We start from the raw sequence: 18199 nt of genomic DNA, 5'->3' as shown, positions 1-18199 counted from the left end.
ATTGAATGAGCTAATGTTAAAACTGGGTAACCATGACTGAATGTCCTTGAAACATTTTTATTGCCGCCTGAGCAGCTACATGCTGTCAGATTAGCATGTTAAAGAGCCAAGGGCATGCTGGCCTTTGCATCTCCACGGAGACAAAACATGGGAGGGAGGGGGTCCATCTTCATGTTGTTTTTCCACCCCCTCTTCCTTTGTCTCACCCACCCTCGCCCCTCCTACCCCCTCTCATCTGCCTCTTTGCCTCACTGAGCCTCCATCCGGTCAGCAAGCAGCGTGTCAGAGGAAGCTTTCAGTGTTAATGGTGTGAAAGTGTCAGCAGGACGGCTGGGAGCCGCAGAGGAGTGAGCAGTAAAGGTCACCGCTCTGCACAGCTCCATCGCAGGCCGTCTGGCTGCTTTAAGCTGGGAGCGCACACACAAATTATTACCATAATTGAACTGACGGATTTTCAAGATCGTGGCACGTTGTCAAAGTTTTGAGCAAGAAGGGAGGAAAATAACTGGATGCAAACTCTCTTTTCTCTAGCAGCTCGAGAGGGCAGTTACATACATTTCTACTGTAATTCTTGATCTGTGTCTTGGTCCTTCTACCTTCAGTCTATACTGAAATACTTCAATAGCTAGAAAGATTTCACTTAACGTGACTTTCAATTACCATAATTCTTCTTAGGTAGTAGGAAATCACCTTTCTGCCTGTGTTTAGCCTCAAATGACAACCGACACTAGAATGCTGTGACCTTTGGGTATTATAAAAGGAAACATGGACATAACCTACAGGCTGGTGCCTTTAACCTGCAGTTTTTCTTTTTTTAATGGCCACCAGAGCATGATACCTGCAGTTGCAAAAAGACTTCTGGCCCTGTAGAAGTTCACCACCCTCATTCTGTGAGGGTGGTGATCTGCTGAGTGGGGGAAACTACCCTAGCCCTGAGCAAACTGATGAGTTTATGGGATCACTCGCTGCTTTTGGGTCATAATAAATCCAGCATGCAGTTTGCATTTTGTGAGTTTTGGTAATTCTATGTTTCGAAAAGGATGACTTTCCAGGAGTGTGTGGTTTCACACTCACAATCACAACTACTTAACCTTTGTTTTTCTAAGTAGTTTTTGACCACCACATTTCTGTTACTTCAACATATAAGAAATAATGTACAGTGTCTATTTTAGGATGATACTATAGCTTTCATTTGCACACAGTTGCTTGATAAACACAATGTTATAGAAACAATCGGCTTGAAGTGATGCTGTGTTTCTGCGGGCTGAAAAAGTTTTTCACGAGAAGTTTGAAAGTCTTCATCAACCAAACTGTCTCATCACTGTGCAACTCTTCTTCTTCCTGTGATGGCATGAGATATCACGTGTTTGTGTGGCAGAGGAGTTGACTGCTGTGACCCTTTGAGAGTCTCTTCCTTTATGGCCACAGCTTTGCATGACTGAGAGGAGGAAGTTGAGTGCTGCCTGCAGAGTGGTTGGCTGATCTCTGTGTCTCTGCCCCACGGGACTGTCCAACACACTGGGAAACAAACAACCGGAGACACAGAGCTTTTTAGACCCTGCAATAATAATCTGACAACAAACTAGTCTCTTCTTCTTCTTGTTAGCTGGAAAAAATACTGAAACATAGAAGTGAAAAGTGGAGGATGTTTTATCCTGCACATCTTACGCATCTCAAACACTAAATGGCAGGTGCTACAACTGAAAATTTGAGATGTAAAGAGTGAAAATGACCGATATTCTCAGATTTGTGTTTCTGAGCTGCGAATGCTTTACAGATGTTTTCCAGTTTTATCACTGATTTTGGAGAAGTCCATATTGACTTTTTCTGGAAAAGATGTGAAGTTTTTGATGTGTGTCAGTCAGAATGATCATTTTCTTTATTCCATGAGAAAAAAGGCAATCAGAAAATTCCATTTTCTGATTGCCTTTTTTATACAATTGAAATTATACAATTGATTTCAATAATGAGGATACTAGCATCTGATTTTTGTTGCTGAGAGTACTGTATGAGCACATAGTCTCAAAATAGCCTTAAACACTGGTATTTTTAACCCAAGTGTTGTCATATTTATAATATTAGTTCTAGTTTGTACCTTTAAAATAATCCCAGTGCTGTGGCCTGTGTATGCTGCATTTATGTGTTAAATGTTAAAAGTTTATAATTAAGTTCATCTGCTGTGTAATATTTAGTTAAAGTGTTTATTTGGTGTTACCTGTGAAGTTAAGATGAACACATGAAAGAAAAGATTACTCAGCAATCGGTAAAGCCAAAGGTTTAAATATTAAAATATTTTGTCAAGTGACAACAGGAGTGTGTGTGTGTGTGTGTGTGTGTGTGTGTGTGTGTGTGTGTGTGTGTGTGTGTGTGTGTGTGTGTGTGTGTGTTTGAGAGAGAGAGACAGAGAGAGAAAGGGACAGCTGGCCACTGTGAAAGACTGACGGTGGGGGGTTTAGCCGGGTGGCTATTGTAAGAACATTTTAAGACATCTGTTCCTTTCTTTTATTATGATTGACCCTCCCACTGCCCCCCCCCCCCCCCCCCCCCCCCACACACACACACACTTACACACCTCTGTCTACCACGTCGTAAACTCATCATTGACATTTCAATCTGCTTCCTCCCAGCTGACCCCCCCCAAAATATATTAAGTTTTTTTCCAAGTTGAGTCCTCTGTCTCCCTCCAGTGGCGTAGAGCGAGGTGGTCACATGCCGTACGTGGCGTCACTGCGAGGCACGCCTCTTTTGGGAAAGAAAAGAGGGTTAAAAAAATAAGAAAGTCCAGCTTCTGTTATTTCATTTAAGCTCTGCCGCCCACGTCATGTACAAGTCGAACACACCCATGCCATCGTACGCTGACATCTGCACAGCACGGTCACATCTGGAATCAATCGAGTCCAACCTCTGCCATGAAATGTACCTCATTTACCTCCACGCACACACACACACACACACACACACACACACACACACACACACTCACTCTCTCTCTCTCTCTCTCTCTCCTACAGTGCCCACAGTAGATATCTTTACATCCTTCTTATTTTAGTACAGACCAGCAGTTTAAACCAGTCCATGTATACATGCACAATTCCAGCTGAAAATGACCCCATGAGTATACATCACAAAAAAAATGATTTATTCACTGACCTAAAAAATCAACTTGAATTATTTAAAGTACACAACACATGATGGTGTGGGGGGTGAACACGTTTTCTTGATCAGTGATCAGAACACTGATATCACTCGGTGAATATGAAGCCACACCGAGAAGCTGATGAGCGCTTCTAAGCATACAGGCTGATGAAGAAAATTTTATTTTAATGGGCTTTTACACAATGCAGAACTTCAAACTGTTTGAACCCTTTGGTGTTATCATGAAATCATGAAATGCGGTCTGATCTTCATGTAGAATACAGTGGTTAAAAACGATTTGATTACAGTGTTCATATTGTGTATTAGTTTGCTGATAGAGCTGCTTTATTTTAATATAAGCATCTTTTTAACAAAGTGTTTGATGATATTTTATTTAGCTATTGAGCACCTTTATTTTACTTGTTATTACTATTATTATTATAGTATACTATACTATACTATAGTATACTATAGTAATTTTAACTCATCCTGCCACGGTGAGGCTTCCACTGGCTGTCCGTCCTTCCATTCTCATGATAATGTATTTGCATATCTTCATGCTTTTTATGGCCGCGGTCACGACTGACCATGTAGTCATGATACTGTTGAGCTCACACACTTTAACTTGGTGGTGAACACGATCAGTTTGTCCTGGATCGTGAGCTTCCATGACCTCTCACTGAATTAGTGTGTCAACAAATGATAAGAAATTAATTCTGTATTTCACACATTACAATAACCTGCAGATTGTGACCGATCATGAATCAGATGAGCTTCCACATCACTGACATTTTGGTTACCTTGTCAGGTTTGGTCATATTCATCTTCTTACTGAGATACCCTACTTCGTTTAAGCTCATTTGTCATAAGTGTTTTGGCTGCTGTTACACAGGAATTTCCCAGCTTTTAGGAAAAATAAAGTATATCTTATCTTTTGTGCCATTTTTGCCAAATCGTTTTGCTATTTTTATTCAGATGTCTCAGTGCAGACAGACGGGAAGTGTGAGAACACGAAAATGAGAGAACATGAAAAACATGCATCGAAGGGTCTGACTGGCCAAGAATCAGACTGGCAGCGAATCACTGATGACAAAATTTGCATCAAGTGATATGCACCTCATCCACGAGGCTACTGGGTCTTCTCACATACATTTTTTTAATACCTTATAAAAAGTTGTTTAAATTATCAAGTATTTAAAAAAAACAAAACAAAAAACAGTAAACTGCACCTCATGACCCATCAGACCAGTAAAATATTCAAATACTCAGTAAATCATGTAAAAATATCAGTCACACGTGCACTTTTTGCAGCGCTTTTATGTAATTATTAACATTTTTGCTGTTACCGTTGTACATTGAATTAAGTGTAAGTTTGAATGCAGAATATTGACTCATAATGGAATATGTTTACTGTATCGTGGTCCTCTCACTGCAAATCTACAGTAAAACACGGATCTCTGGGCTAATAGTTAAAGCAGCATGAAGCACAGATTCAGAGCTTTTACTTGACTGATAAGTGAATTTCCTCAATTATCTGATTGTCTTACTCCACAGGCCTGAACTTGCAGCATTTTTCATCTTCATCATTTGTTTGCACTGCAGCTTTTGTTACCATCAAGTTCAAACAAGTTCTTTTATCATTCTGCACGTTTCAATAAAGAACTTTTCAATACAGCACACTTTATCTCCCCTTCTGTCTCTCTCTGTGAGCTTTTGGTAATCTCTCCCAGTGTAAGGATTTATTTTTGTGCTGTTGGAGCTGGGGGAGGGAATACAGACTGAATGAATGAGTTTCTTTTAGACCTTCGTTTCTTCTATCCCTCCCATGTTTCCTCCCTCAAATTGCCACCTCTCTCTTGCTCCCGCTCTCTTGCTCTCTCTCAGCGAGAATTTCTCCATACCTGTCTGAGCAGGGAATGTGAGACCGCTGAAGGGCAGAGAAGAGAAAGAAATAAAGAAACAAAGGGAAAGAGAAAAGCAAGGGATTCAAGAAGAGAGTAGGAGGAACACATTTAAAGACCATAACTTGTGGTAGTGTGTTAGAGACAAAGTTAACAAGGTCTTGAGCGTTCAAATCTGCTTTTCCATTTCCCCGCTGGGCTGTTTTTTAACTTTCTGAGACCAGTGGCTATTTTGGTCTGTCAGTGTCGGAGCGGTTTAGGATGGATGCCATCATGCTGCAAGAAAAACTGGTGGAACGGCTGCTGTGCCCACGAGTGAGAACAGCCAGACAGAAGGTAAAGGGTTGGATTTATGGTAAGAAATGTGTGAAGAAAAGCAAAAGACCGGGAAAGATGTCAGAAAATTATACAAATATAAAGTGAAAAAAGAGCAACAGATAACGGGGTGAGTTAGAAACACCCCCACACCTGTGGTCTCTGTTTCAGCATCTGTTTGCTGTTATTGCTCCTTGCTGTGGAGGTTTTTGAGTTTAGTTTCGACCTGCATATTTTTACATAGCGTCAGTGTTACTACTGAGATTACTCACTGATTTATGTGCAGCTTTCTCAGCAGTTTTCTCATTCTTACACCTCTGGCTCTTTGGCAAGTGTCTTCTCTTATTGCACAGCTTGTGGTTTTTCTTTCGTGTGTGTGTGTGTGTGTGTTCTTTTATAAATGGGATCCTCACCCGAGGGGGGTTTCGGAAATGCCTATGACAAGTTATGACAGCGTATGAGTCCACTGACTGCGTGTTTGGATCGTGTGTTTGCAGAGTGAAAAAGAGCTTTTCAGGCCCGTTGAATGCAGCTTCTGTCCGTGTGTGAATGCTCCCTGCGGGCCACGGGTGCGTATTTATATCCACACATGTCAGCGTGTCGTACTGTGGTGTAAAGATGACGTTCAGCCAGATGCACCAGGATACTGAAGTTACTGCTGCCTGTCACAGTGAGAGCCTGGTATCCTGTGGTTCTCTTTGTGTTTCTCTGAGAGATTCGGTGGAAACTCTGAGACACTGGTTATTCTCAGCTGCACGTGTTTTTCCACGCAGTTGTAGATTTTCTGTATTATAGACCTCGTCTGTCTGTTGTGGTGATTTTATTGGAGCTGCCAGATCCATTTTGTCTTCACATTAAAATCCCTCGGCGCTCTCTCACAGTTATTTGGTTTCTGCCTCTGCTTTTCACATTTTTGGGGGTTTTATTGTAGGCCTGAACTGATTAGTCGATTATTCAGTTAAAATCAAAAGTCAAATAACAGCAATTCAGTTGGTGACTTTTTGGATCAGTTCACTATTTAAACTGTTTTTCAGGCAAAATATTTCTGGTAAAAATCCTGCAGAGTTTACTAAAGTACAAGACTATAAACATCAAAATAAGCTTAAAGTACTAATCAAACTCATGAAGTATACTACATGGATAAAAATAGCAGACCATCAACACATTGCACCTACAGGAGCTGCTCAGCCATGACGTGAAGCTCCCGGCTTACTGTTTTTGTGCTGATGTTCATGCCAGAGGAGGTTTGGATCTCTGGAGCTATTGAGCCAGCAGACCGTTGGTGACCTTTATACATTATGCACCCGAGCACCGGGTGACTCGGCTGAGTTGCTGTAATACCACTTTGCAATAATACCACTTGCAGCTAATTGTGGACTATCTAGGAGGGAGGAAGTTTCACAAACTGACTTATTGCAACGGTGACATCCTGTTACAGCACCGTGCTTCAGTGAGCTCTTTAGAGTAAACCACTCTTTCACATTCGTGTTTGTAAAGCAGTGCCAGGCGAGGTGCTTAATTTTTTTTACACCTGCGGAAAAGGGACTAAAAACACCTGAATTCAAAGGTCAAAAGAGGTGTGGCTCAATACTTTTGGTCCCTGATTTCCCAAGGGATCACCACAGCTAATGGATCCTCATATTTGATTTGGCACAGACTTTACACCGGACAGCCTCCTGATACAACCCTCCCATTTATCCGGGCTTGGGACCGGCACTAGGTGTACACCAGCTTGTGACCCCTGAGTTTGGGTTTCTCGCCCCTTCCAGTATCAAATTAGGATCTTTCACATGTAAGGCAAATATGCTAACTATTACACATCATTCACATCCCTTTAATGAAGCTAATTTTAATTACTTTATTTACTGCTGGATAACTAATCCTGAATCAGGAAGGGCATCTGGCATAATAACTCCTACCTGCTGTGGCCCTTGTGTCAAGGGAGCAGCCAAAAGTAGCTTCTTTTGGATAACTGACGAACCCCCTTCTGACTCAGTTAAGCCATATTTGACATTAATGTATATTAATACATGATTTGCTGATTATATTTAAATTGCATTATATAAAGAATCAACAGCCCAATCAAAGCCATCACTGTAACAAAGAAACAAGCATTGGATATCACCTATATTACAGCACATGGCTGAGAGGAACCCAACATAAGACGCCACAAAGCTGCTGCAGTTTGAAGATTTAGTTTAAAGACTATTACTTAGAGCCCTGGCAAAAACAAAACAAAACAGCCATGCAGCAGGTTACCAGAGTCAGGCTTCGCCCCAAACCAGTGGTTCTAAACTAAAATAACAAGACCAAAAATAAGACTACCCAACTAAACTAATAATGAATAAAACAAAAATGCAAAAAGCAACTGAAGACAAAGGTTGGTACTGGTGGAGAAAAGAGTGAGAGGAAGTTTTATGTGCATGCAGGGGAGTCTTTCCAGTAAGCCATTACAAGGGAAAAAAGAGAGAAACAAAGTAGGTTAATGAGGATAATTATAAGAAACACAAGGGCCACGCAACACAACAGCTAAATAGTCCAAAATTTCTAATCAACCAAGTAAATAAATAACTAATCAAAACAATGATTATTTTCATGGTTGATTAATCTGCCAAGAATTTGCCCTGTATGACAGACACACACCCGTGCCTGACACTGAGCTAATGCTGTCACCTACATCTCTGATACAGGCCCAGCAGACATGGTCCAAATCTCACAGCACACCTGACAGCACACCTGACATCTCCCTTATATAAAGTGCACCTGTGGCTGAGATGAAACAGCCAAATTTTGAATCAATTCTGCAGTTCAGGATAAATGTGCAGATGTGTTTGGGAAAAATATTCACTGCTATCGGCGATCCGAAAACTCGGGCCTTAAAGTGAAGAGAAAAAAATGATGGAAAACGTCTGTTTGTTTTATTGACAAATTGTTTTGCTTTGTTAGAAAGTCTGATAATAACATCAATAAATTGTTATGACTACATTTTTGACACATTCTGTGACAAAGTGCAGTATAAACATCACTGAATGCCTCTGTCTTCTTCTTTGTGTCCTCTTTTCTGCTCCAGGAGAAACAGTACGTAGGCTTTGCAACTCTGCCAAACCAGGTCCACCGGAAGTCTGTGAAGAAAGGCTTCGACTTCACGCTGATGGTGGCAGGTCTGTTTCAAGCTGAATATTGCCTAATTTACACTCAGCTGAAGGTTTATTAGGTACACTTAGTTAAAACTAAAGTATCTCCACAATACATTTAAAGTCACAGTGATAAGGTGTCTCTAATATTTTGCCAATCTACGACATAATCAGGGTGGATAAGCAAATTTTTAAGAGAACAACCTTTGTGAAGGATGGATCATTGCAGGGCTACATTAGTTAGAGTCTAGTGTTCTTATTAAAGTTGTTACTAAGTTCATTTGGATTCAGTTCATGGAGTTAAATGTACGCACATGATAATGATCTGTATGTCTGTCTGTGTGTTTGTGTGCGTCCTGCAGGAGAGTCTGGTATGGGAAAATCCACTCTTGTTAACAGCCTGTTCCTCACAGACCTCTACAAAGACCGGAAACTACTGAATGCTGAGGGTGAGTCCTTGGGCTCTTTATTATTATTTCTCTGCATCAGTCATGATAAATGCATTGCTTCCTGGATATCTAATGCACTCTTTAAGGCCCCATTTAATTGCCCATATCTGCTGATTTCTTTTATTTAATCTTTGTTTTTGTTTTTTTATTGGATGTTCCTAAACAACAACATGTGAATATGATAGAAGTTACTTTTGGACAAATCTTGTTACTGTCACTGTTGTAAGTATCACTTCTCTGGCTCAAAGTGAAGGAAAAAATATGGAGACCACGCGTGACTTATATGAAAAGTAAATTAATTAAAAATCCAAAAGTTGTCATCAGTAACGTGTGTAGTGTGTGGCTCAGTGGGTGGAGCTGTGCTCTGTAAATAAATCAAAATGTAATGAACAACAAGTTCACACAAATGACCTGAATGAGAAAGCGAGAAACTGCTGAGTTTTATAATTACCCTCAGCTGAGCAATTAACCCAGGTAAACAAAATAAAAACTACAGTGGTGAGCAGCACCCCTAAAACTAGTGTGTCTAACACAGGATGATGTCTGACCAACTGTATATAAGACCGCCGGGTCCTGCCTCAGATGGACTTACACAATATTACATTTAGCAGCCAGCAGACTGTACACTCTGGGTGCTGTAAGTTTAAATAGAAAAGTACCAGTAATGAGTAACCACTCCTTAATCTGATAACAACAATGAGGCACGAGTCAGACTGCATGCAAGGAAACACAGCTGAATGAGTGCTAGCCTTTATAATAGCACCCCGAGCAGCCCTGCTGTGGGAGGCGCAGGGGACCGACGAGACGGGCAAGCAGGCGGAGAAAGACCAAATGACGGGCTTGCACCTGGTAATAGCACGGTGGCCTGCACACAATAATCATAGACAGTTTAAAAAACACACACACACAGAGGGAGGAGACAGATCAACAACCTGTAGCCGTAGTCTCCTGTCTGTCATAAATATTTTCATTATAAAATTAGGTACAGTTTCTATCAAACTCCTGTTTAGTTTATTTTTGTTGTATTTTTGTTGTCTACAACATAAAAGTGCGCTTGCTTATCCAGTGGCTTAGAATAAAACCCTGAAATTGACTGTGAGATGTGTAAAGTATCCAAGTAATGATTTCATAACGTTTTTTTTTTTAACAAATTAAAGGAAATCAAAACTATTAATTACATGATCAATTTTTTTTTCTTTATTTGAATCCCCATTGACTACAGCACTCCAGCTAAGCTTAAAAAAACAAAAAAAAAAAAACCAACTTTCCACCATCACAGTGCACTATAACAACTTCTGTATGCCTGAACGGGTTCTTGCACACTTCAGTTGTCTTGCATCTCCTCATTGCTGATACTTTGCAGAGCGCATTAATCAAACCGTGGAGATCATCAAACACACTGTAGACATCGAGGAGAAAGGAGTGAAGCTCAAGCTGACCATTGTGGACACGCCAGGGTTTGGAGATGCTGTCAACAACAACGAGTGGTGAGCCTAAACACTCGCTGATCTGACGTGTGCCTGACTCAGACTGCTTGACTGAATTCACGGGAACCTGGAGGAGCAGCTAAAGCCGTCTGTTTGTGTGTGTTTGTTGCAGCTGGAAGCCGATCACAGACTACATAGATCAGCAGTTTGAGCAATACTTCAGGGATGAGAGTGGGTTGAACAGAAAGAACATCCAGGACAACAGGGTCCACTGCTGCCTCTACTTCATCCCTCCATTTGGGCATGGGTAATCGCACGCACGCACGCACACACACACACACACACACACACACACACACACACACACACACACACACACACACACACACACACACACACACACACACACACACAAAGAAGTGTCGTTTGAAGCCGAGATTTTGAATCTCCTGCTTGTCCTGGATTTCCTTCCCCAGGCTTCGTCCGGTGGACGTTGAGTTCATGAAGGCTCTACATGAATAAGTGAACATTATTCCACTCATCGCAAAAGCCGACTGCCTCACACCCGAGATAAAGAAGCTCAAAGACAGAGTGAGTCGAGGCGCCGCAGCTCAACAGCAAATACAAGATGTTTGCTTTGCAGGCTGCTGAATGAAATATGATCTTTCTTTGACTAGATAAGAGAGGAAATAGACAAGTTTGGGATCAAAGTGTACCAGTTCCCTGAATGCGACTCTGACGAGGATGAGGAGTTTAAACAGCTGCACAAAGAGCTGAAGGTGAGGCTGGGCACTCAGATACCTGCGAGTGACCAACTTACTGTACCTGTAGCTACAGATTCAGCTCATTTCACATCTTATTAAACAAACGTGGATGTGGAGTTAAAGAAATACCAACTATATGGCTTTCACGCATACTTAATGGAGTGGGCCACCAGCCTCATACTCCATGAGTTTTCACCAGATGTTAATGGTTAACAGAGTCTGTATTAAATTGCTCAAACAAGGACAACAGAGCTCACTTTAGAAGAGTCTCCACAGTTATAAAAGCTGTTTTGTGGAGAAAATGAAAATAGACCTAGAGATACTGCCAGACATTGAAGTGGGTGTGACAGCTGGATTGTGTGCTTTGTTAAGTCATTCAGAGCAGTCTTCAGCTGGCAGAAGCTGATCTGACAGAGAAAGAGTGGGAAGTAAATACCATATTTAGGTGTATACATGAAACACAGAAACAGATTTATTAAAAGGGACGTTTTATGCTAATTTCAAGCTCCATGTTTTTAATTCTTAGTGATAGGTTCAGATCATTTTAAAAACTCAGAGAACAAACACACAACTCTTTTGAACTTGCGCAAGGAGGAGAGATCCGTTCCTTGAACTCAGCTCTCAGCTGAGCGGAAGTTATCTGTCCCGGCGAACTGCTTCCTGCGCAGCGCTTTTATTCTGATTTTCACAATAAGATCACGTGGGTTACATCAAACACAGTTTACAGCATGTAATAAACAACATTCTTGGCTTTTTCCTTACCATATATGGTCGTAAGCATACTGTGACATGTGCGCATGTAACATGGCGTATACGAGACACGTATCCTATATGTGTTCTCTGCAGGCTGAGAGCAGCCTGCAGGTAACTACAACTTCCTTTGTAAGAAATACCACCACGTGTTCCCATTTCAAACATAAAAACAACAGTATCATATGCACATAAAACAACTTATAGAAAATATACAAACAGAAGATATGATAATTTATAATAAACAGAATGGAATTTATACCATAACTCCAACATTTAGATTCTACTAGAGTAACTTTACATGATTCACAGTTCAAAATAATCCTTATTTTCCTCATACTGAGCCTTGATGCATTTTAGCTCCCTTCCCTTTAAGGCCACCCTCCCTTTAAACCATTTTATTTCTGATTGGCTACCCCACACAAACACGTGGTTTGAACAGCAGTAAGGTGGGGGATGCTGTGCTCACAGTGAGAACCTGAAATGAGGTCTTGGTTTATAAGGATATATGGATTACTTGCCCATATAGTATATAAAATAAGGAAAAATATATGTGATCCCCTTTAAATTTTAGAGTATGTTTCTAAAGAATTTTGGGCTCCTCAATATTTACTTTCCTTGGAAATTAAAATGTGGCAGCAGCTCAGGGGGGATAGATGTGGGCCTGGAGCATGAACTCACTGATTAGGTTAAAAAAAAAAAAAAAAAAAAAAGTCAGTCCAAGGAAAACAAACAGCTAACAGTCTTTAACCTGTCTCAACAAATATAGTCACAGTTCTCTTGAGCTGCTCAGTGGCCTTTTAGGAATGTGTATAACTGTCAGTGTGTACCTGCATGCACAGACACCTTTCTCTGAGCAGAGAGGGGTTAAAATAACAACTCTTCCCCGTGTCTCCTTGTGCAGGAGTGCACCCCGTTCGCTGTGATTGGCAGTAATACAGTGGTGGAGGCCCGAGGACAGAGAGTGAGGGGAAGACTGTACCCTTGGGGGATTGTTGAAGGTATGTGCAATCAAATATTCTCCATCTTCAGCCTGAACGCAAATTAGAAACAGTTTGCATCTCTTAATAATTAATGACACGTGTTTCTTTGCACAGTGGAAAACCAGTCACACTGCGACTTTGTGAAACTGAGGAACATGCTGATTCGTTCACACATGCACGACCTCAAAGACGTAACCTGTGACGTCCACTATGAAAACTACCGAGCGCAGTGCATACAGGAGATGACCAGGTACGTGTGTGCATTGAGAAATGAGAGCACGATAAAAAGCACAGCAGCAAGTGTGATTTTTTTCTTTTAAACATCTTAGATAGCTGCTGCTGTTTACAGATTTCAGCACAGATCTAATTCCTCTTCTCCTTCTTCTTTGTCTCTCAGTAAACTGGCTCAGGACAACCGTATGGAGAGCCCGATCCCCATCCTGCCGCTGTCCACTCCGGATGTGGACACTGAGAAACTGATCAAAATGAAAGACGAGGAGGTACCAAGCAACTTTTTGCAACTGCATAAAAATCATTCAGCAGGAGAAGAATAGTTATGCAGCAAATTTTAAATGAGAACATCATAAAAAAAAAACAAAAAAGAGTAGAAAAAAGTGCTTTGTTATTTTTGAATACTTTTCCATCAATATTAGTGACAATTTAATTATTTCACATGTTCGTAAAAGCACTGTTTTTTTAAAAATAGATCACACTTACTGGTCACTTTATTAACTCCCTTTATTAGTCACCTACAGCATTCAACTGCTTGTTAACGCAAATATATCATCAGCCAATCACATGGCAGCAGCTCAATGCATTTATAGAGCTGTGGCATAGACCAACTTTGGGTGATGAACCCCAACTGGCGGGATAGCAAGCCACAACCTATATATCTTTGTTCAGCTGAATCCCCTCTATTTTAAAATGACAGTTATAGTTGTGCCAGATGCACAAAAGGGTGTTTAATCAGGTTGTTTCTGTGGCAACTCCTTAAATTTATAAGAAAAAACACATCACAAAAAACAGCAACTTGATCTCCAGATCTCCAGACCAGGGTCTGCAGTCTTGTTCTCAGCACATGCTCTCTGAAAGAGTTTTCAGGTGGTGGTAGACTGGCTGCTACTCGATGTGTTGTGGAAACAAAGAAATGCCTCAAGTAATGAAGGGCAGTACACTTGTGCTTCGTTCTGTACAACATCAGAATGTACTGTCTTGCAGAGACTGTGTCCTTTGCTTCATTTCCTGACACACTAAATTCTCCCAGTGCCTGTGGATGCTTCTTCACCAGATCGATCAGCTTTGTGTAGGCTCCTCTCTTGCCAGTCTGGTAGAAACTACTTGTTGTAGCCTGTCAGGGAACAAGCTGCAAGAAGACTGCAGCATACGTGCAGGCCTACAGCATCTGCAATGTTTGCAATTTACTGGAATGGAGGGCTCATTGTAGCGTACAGCCTTCCCAGCATGCATGTATACTTTGGAGATGATCATGTGGTTACTGATAAAGTGTAGAAGCAGGACCAGTCTATCAGTATCATCACTTCCACACAATTACTTGTGGATAACTCTGGCTCATATGGGTGGCATGAAGTATAAGCTGGGTGTAGGCTTTCTCCTGTGTGCTTTCCAAAGCATGTAGAGGCAGCAGAGTGGGACTAGTGAGTGCTTTCACACTTTCCCCATTTTGAAAGGCACCAGCAAGAACAAGCCGCTTGTCTTCTGGAATGAATTCCTTGTGTGCAACAAGGTAATTGGACATGTTTCAGTAGAGGATGAAGCTCTATTTCCTGTGCAATGTGAGCGGTTTGTCTCACTGGTATAGGTAGCTCTGCAGGATTTGTGAAATCCTAAACTAATGCCCCCTTTCAAAATGCTTTCTGTGTGCGGATATATGCTTTCAAAAAGTGAGTCTTTTCTTCTTTCCATATCATGAGATAAAATAGTGTGTATAGGCTCTGTTTTTTTGTTTCTTTTAGGATTCTTCACAAAGTCCTTTTCTCCTTTTTTCAATAATCTTATTATATTTAGATGGATCATTCACCAGTTATCAAATGACTTGTAAAAATATTTGTATCAAGTTATTTTTAATTAGTTTCTATTGAAAAAAATTTATTTGATGAAATTCTACATTTTGTGAATATTAATTAACATGCAAGTTAGATAATTTGCAAACATTTAGATTGAAATGAAGGATATAGCATTTAGATACAAGTTGGTATCAGTGGCATGTCTGCAAAATAAAGAAAATGGGAGCTTTTTTTTAAATGTTTTTCTCATAAGTTTAAGGGGTTGCTACAGAAACAACCTAATTAAACACCCTTATGTGCATCTGTGACAACCACAACTATCATTTTCTAATAGAGGAGATTCAGCTGAACAAATAGGTTGCGGCTTACTACACCACGTGTTGGGGTAGCTTCTTAAATAGAGCCCTTCTGGGACAGGTGCCACAAATCTATGGGTGAAAATGCCTTGTTGAATTCAAAGGTCAGAGAATAATGGCCAGGTTGGTTTGAGCTGACAGGAAGGCAGCAGTATGTAGGAATGAAGACATTAACAGATAGATAGGACCAGAGTCTAGATTTGAAAGAGCAGTTTATAAATGGAAGCTCTAAAATAGCAGACCGCAGACCAGTGTGAATTTTGAACTGACGATTTGCTTTCAGGAAATAGAAGAATATATATAGAATATACATGCATACAATTTCCAGCGCATATTGATTTATGCAACCAAATCCCAGGATACAATATATAACATAAGAAAACAAACAATCAAAAAATACATTTCTCTCCCTGTCCAGTTCAGGTTTGATTTTAAGCCTGATCTGAGTCGCTGAAGCTCAGAAGGCGCAGGACACTTGCTAATCCGAAGCTCGGTGGTTCAATCCCTGGCTGCTCCAGTCTGCATGCCAAATAATTCTTGGGCAAGATACTGAACTCCAAGTTGCTTTCTGATGTGTTCATCAGAGTGTGAATGTTAGATAGAAGACAGGCATTATGGTGCAGTCCTACCACAGTTCATAGGTGTGAATCAGTTTCTTGATATCTGGAAGGTGAGCTGATCCAGCCGGAACGGGATGCTTCAGTGGAAGTTCAAGTCTCCTAGGGGTGGGTCGCCATCGCGGTTAAGCAGTCTCAGGTTTTGAATACTAAGATCTCCACATGGCTAAAAATCAGTGGCTTCAACTGCATATTTATTGAAGAACGTGAGGGAGTTGCATGCTGACAGCAAGGAAAACAGCTTTGACTCAACAAATCCACATTAGATAGAGTGCTTACACAATTTCATTGTGGCATATGCTGCAAAATGGCAGTAAAGGATATTCTGATTCTGATTCAGTCGATCAAAACTGCTGCTTTTTCTCTTCCGCCAGCGGGTGGCGCTGTGATCACAGTGAGCAGCTGTCGGGTAAATTTGATAAAGGAACAATACAACAAAAACAAAAGTACAAAACAACAGCAATGAAGTTATAACTGCTAATACTTATTTAGAGACAATGTTCAAATGTGCAAAATACACTTCATATTAGATCAAATTAATCTGGGTTACAAGCAACTCAAATAGCTGCTCATTAAAGGCACCTCAGCTCTATGCACAACATGTCAAACCTTGAAGCAGATGGGCTACAGCAGCAGAAGACCACAGCATGTACCACACCTGTCAGCTAAGAACAGGAAACTGAGGCTACAGTTCACATCGACTCACCAAAATTGGTTTGGAAGTTTGGAAAAATGTTGCCTGATCTGATGAATTTTGATTTCCGCTGCGACACTCAGAGGGTAGGGTCACAATTTGATGTAAACAACATGAAAGCATGGGTCCATCTTGCCCTGTGTCAACAGTCAAGCTGCTGCTGGTGTTGTAAGAGTGTGGAGGATGTTTTCTGTATATACTTAGGGCCCCTTAGAACCATATGAGCATTGTTTAAATGCCACCGCCTCTGTCAGTCCCTTTACAACCACACTTAATTTAGGATTGAAATCCTACTTTTAATCCATAATATATGTAATTGTGTATTTAATACCAGCTTTTTTGGGATTACTGTTAAGTGTTCCTGCAAAACATTTAAATCCACAGCTGTTTTAATCTGCATTTAATTAAAAGGTTATTTTTAGTATCATATGATCTGAATGCTTCTATCTTGGATTAAAATTTCTGTGAACCAAGTGACAGTTTTTAATCTGCTTTCCTCTCTGTCTCCAGCTGAAGAGGATGCAGGAGATGCTGAACAAGATGCAGCAACAGATGCACGACAAAGAGCAGTGATGGCTCCCAGATTAGAGCTGCGCTGTGCTGCAGCGCCACCTGCTGTTTCTCTCCCTAACGACAGTGAGACCTGCAGACTTTGAATATGGATATCAAGCGTTAGCGGCAACTCTGGCTGTACATTTATCTTCAGTTTGGTGCTTTGTATAGTTTGTTTGCCTGGAGGGTGTTTTTTTTTTTTTCCTTGCTCTGAAACTATCCATTTTCCCATTTTGAGCCCCTCCCTGTGGTCTTATATAAGATATAAACACATAATTTAATAACTCAGTGTATCTAATTTATAAATGCAGTGCTAAACTTTTTGGATTTGATGTCAGGGTGTTTGCTGCGAGATGTTTTGTAATGAAATGTAAGTTCTTGGTGATGTTTAGATTTTGAACATAGATATTGTTTTCTATTATGCGGTAGCGTGTTTTGGTGTGTGAATGATCATGAAATTTCCTTTAATATCACCAGGTAACCTTCCATAAAACTCCTTAAAAAAGGTATCACAGTGACTTTTCTTTTACTAAAATCAGATTTTAGCTCTTATTCATTTGCTCAAAAATACCTTTAGTTGGCGTTTTTTTTTGCGTACAGCTCGTGATAGTCTTCTGCTCCTCTGTGCTGGCTGAGCTGCTAATGCACCTTTAGCCAGTGGCAACTATGAATGGTGAGTCTCTGACATAATGAGAATTTGTGCAGTACAGGATGCATGTGCAAGCATGTTGTCATTACTTATATCCTCTAAATGCTGTGGGCCTATTTTTACCGCTTTGTAGCCGATGCCCTGTTGTTGAATTTAACGCATCAGGACGCTTTGTTACCACTGCAGGATCAGTAATGAGGAGCAAATACTGTGCGCTTCTGTTTTAAATATGTCTCCTTGGAAGTGAATTATCCCACCAAAGTTGTGCGTCCCCTGTGTGAGAGAGAGAGTGAGTGTGTGTGTGTGTGTGTGTGTGTGTGTGTGTGTGTGTGTGTGTGTGTGTGTGTGTGTGTAGACTCTGATGCTGATGAGCTGTACATATTTTTGCCTGAAGGCGGTGAGCTCAGTCTGTGTCCCGTTTTCAAAGTTGTGACAAATAAACTCCTGTT

The 18199-nt window shown here is 40.8% G+C and overlaps 1 protein-coding gene across 1 annotated transcript in view; it reads left to right on the top strand.

Moving 5' to 3' along the window:
* LOC115785637 (septin-5-like) overlaps window positions 1-18199 on the top strand; it is a 33117-nt gene extending 14918 nt beyond the window's left edge. Inside the window, 10 exon segments of the mRNA XM_030737406.1 lie at window positions 8422-8512; window positions 8848-8934; window positions 10298-10421; window positions 10534-10668; window positions 10838-10952; window positions 11039-11140; window positions 12780-12876; window positions 12973-13108; window positions 13256-13358; window positions 17060-18199. Coding sequence (XP_030593266.1) covers window positions 8422-8512; window positions 8848-8934; window positions 10298-10421; window positions 10534-10668; window positions 10838-10952; window positions 11039-11140; window positions 12780-12876; window positions 12973-13108; window positions 13256-13358; window positions 17060-17122 — 1053 coding nt within the window. The 3' untranslated portion in view covers window positions 17123-18199.

The sequence above is a fragment of the Archocentrus centrarchus genome, chromosome 9 (assembly GCF_007364275.1).
Source record: "Archocentrus centrarchus isolate MPI-CPG fArcCen1 chromosome 9, fArcCen1, whole genome shotgun sequence".
In the NCBI taxonomy this organism is placed as follows: Eukaryota; Metazoa; Chordata; class Actinopteri; order Cichliformes; family Cichlidae; genus Archocentrus; species Archocentrus centrarchus.
Note: the sequence above shows the minus strand (reverse complement) of the source record. Positions and strands in the feature narration are given on the sequence as shown.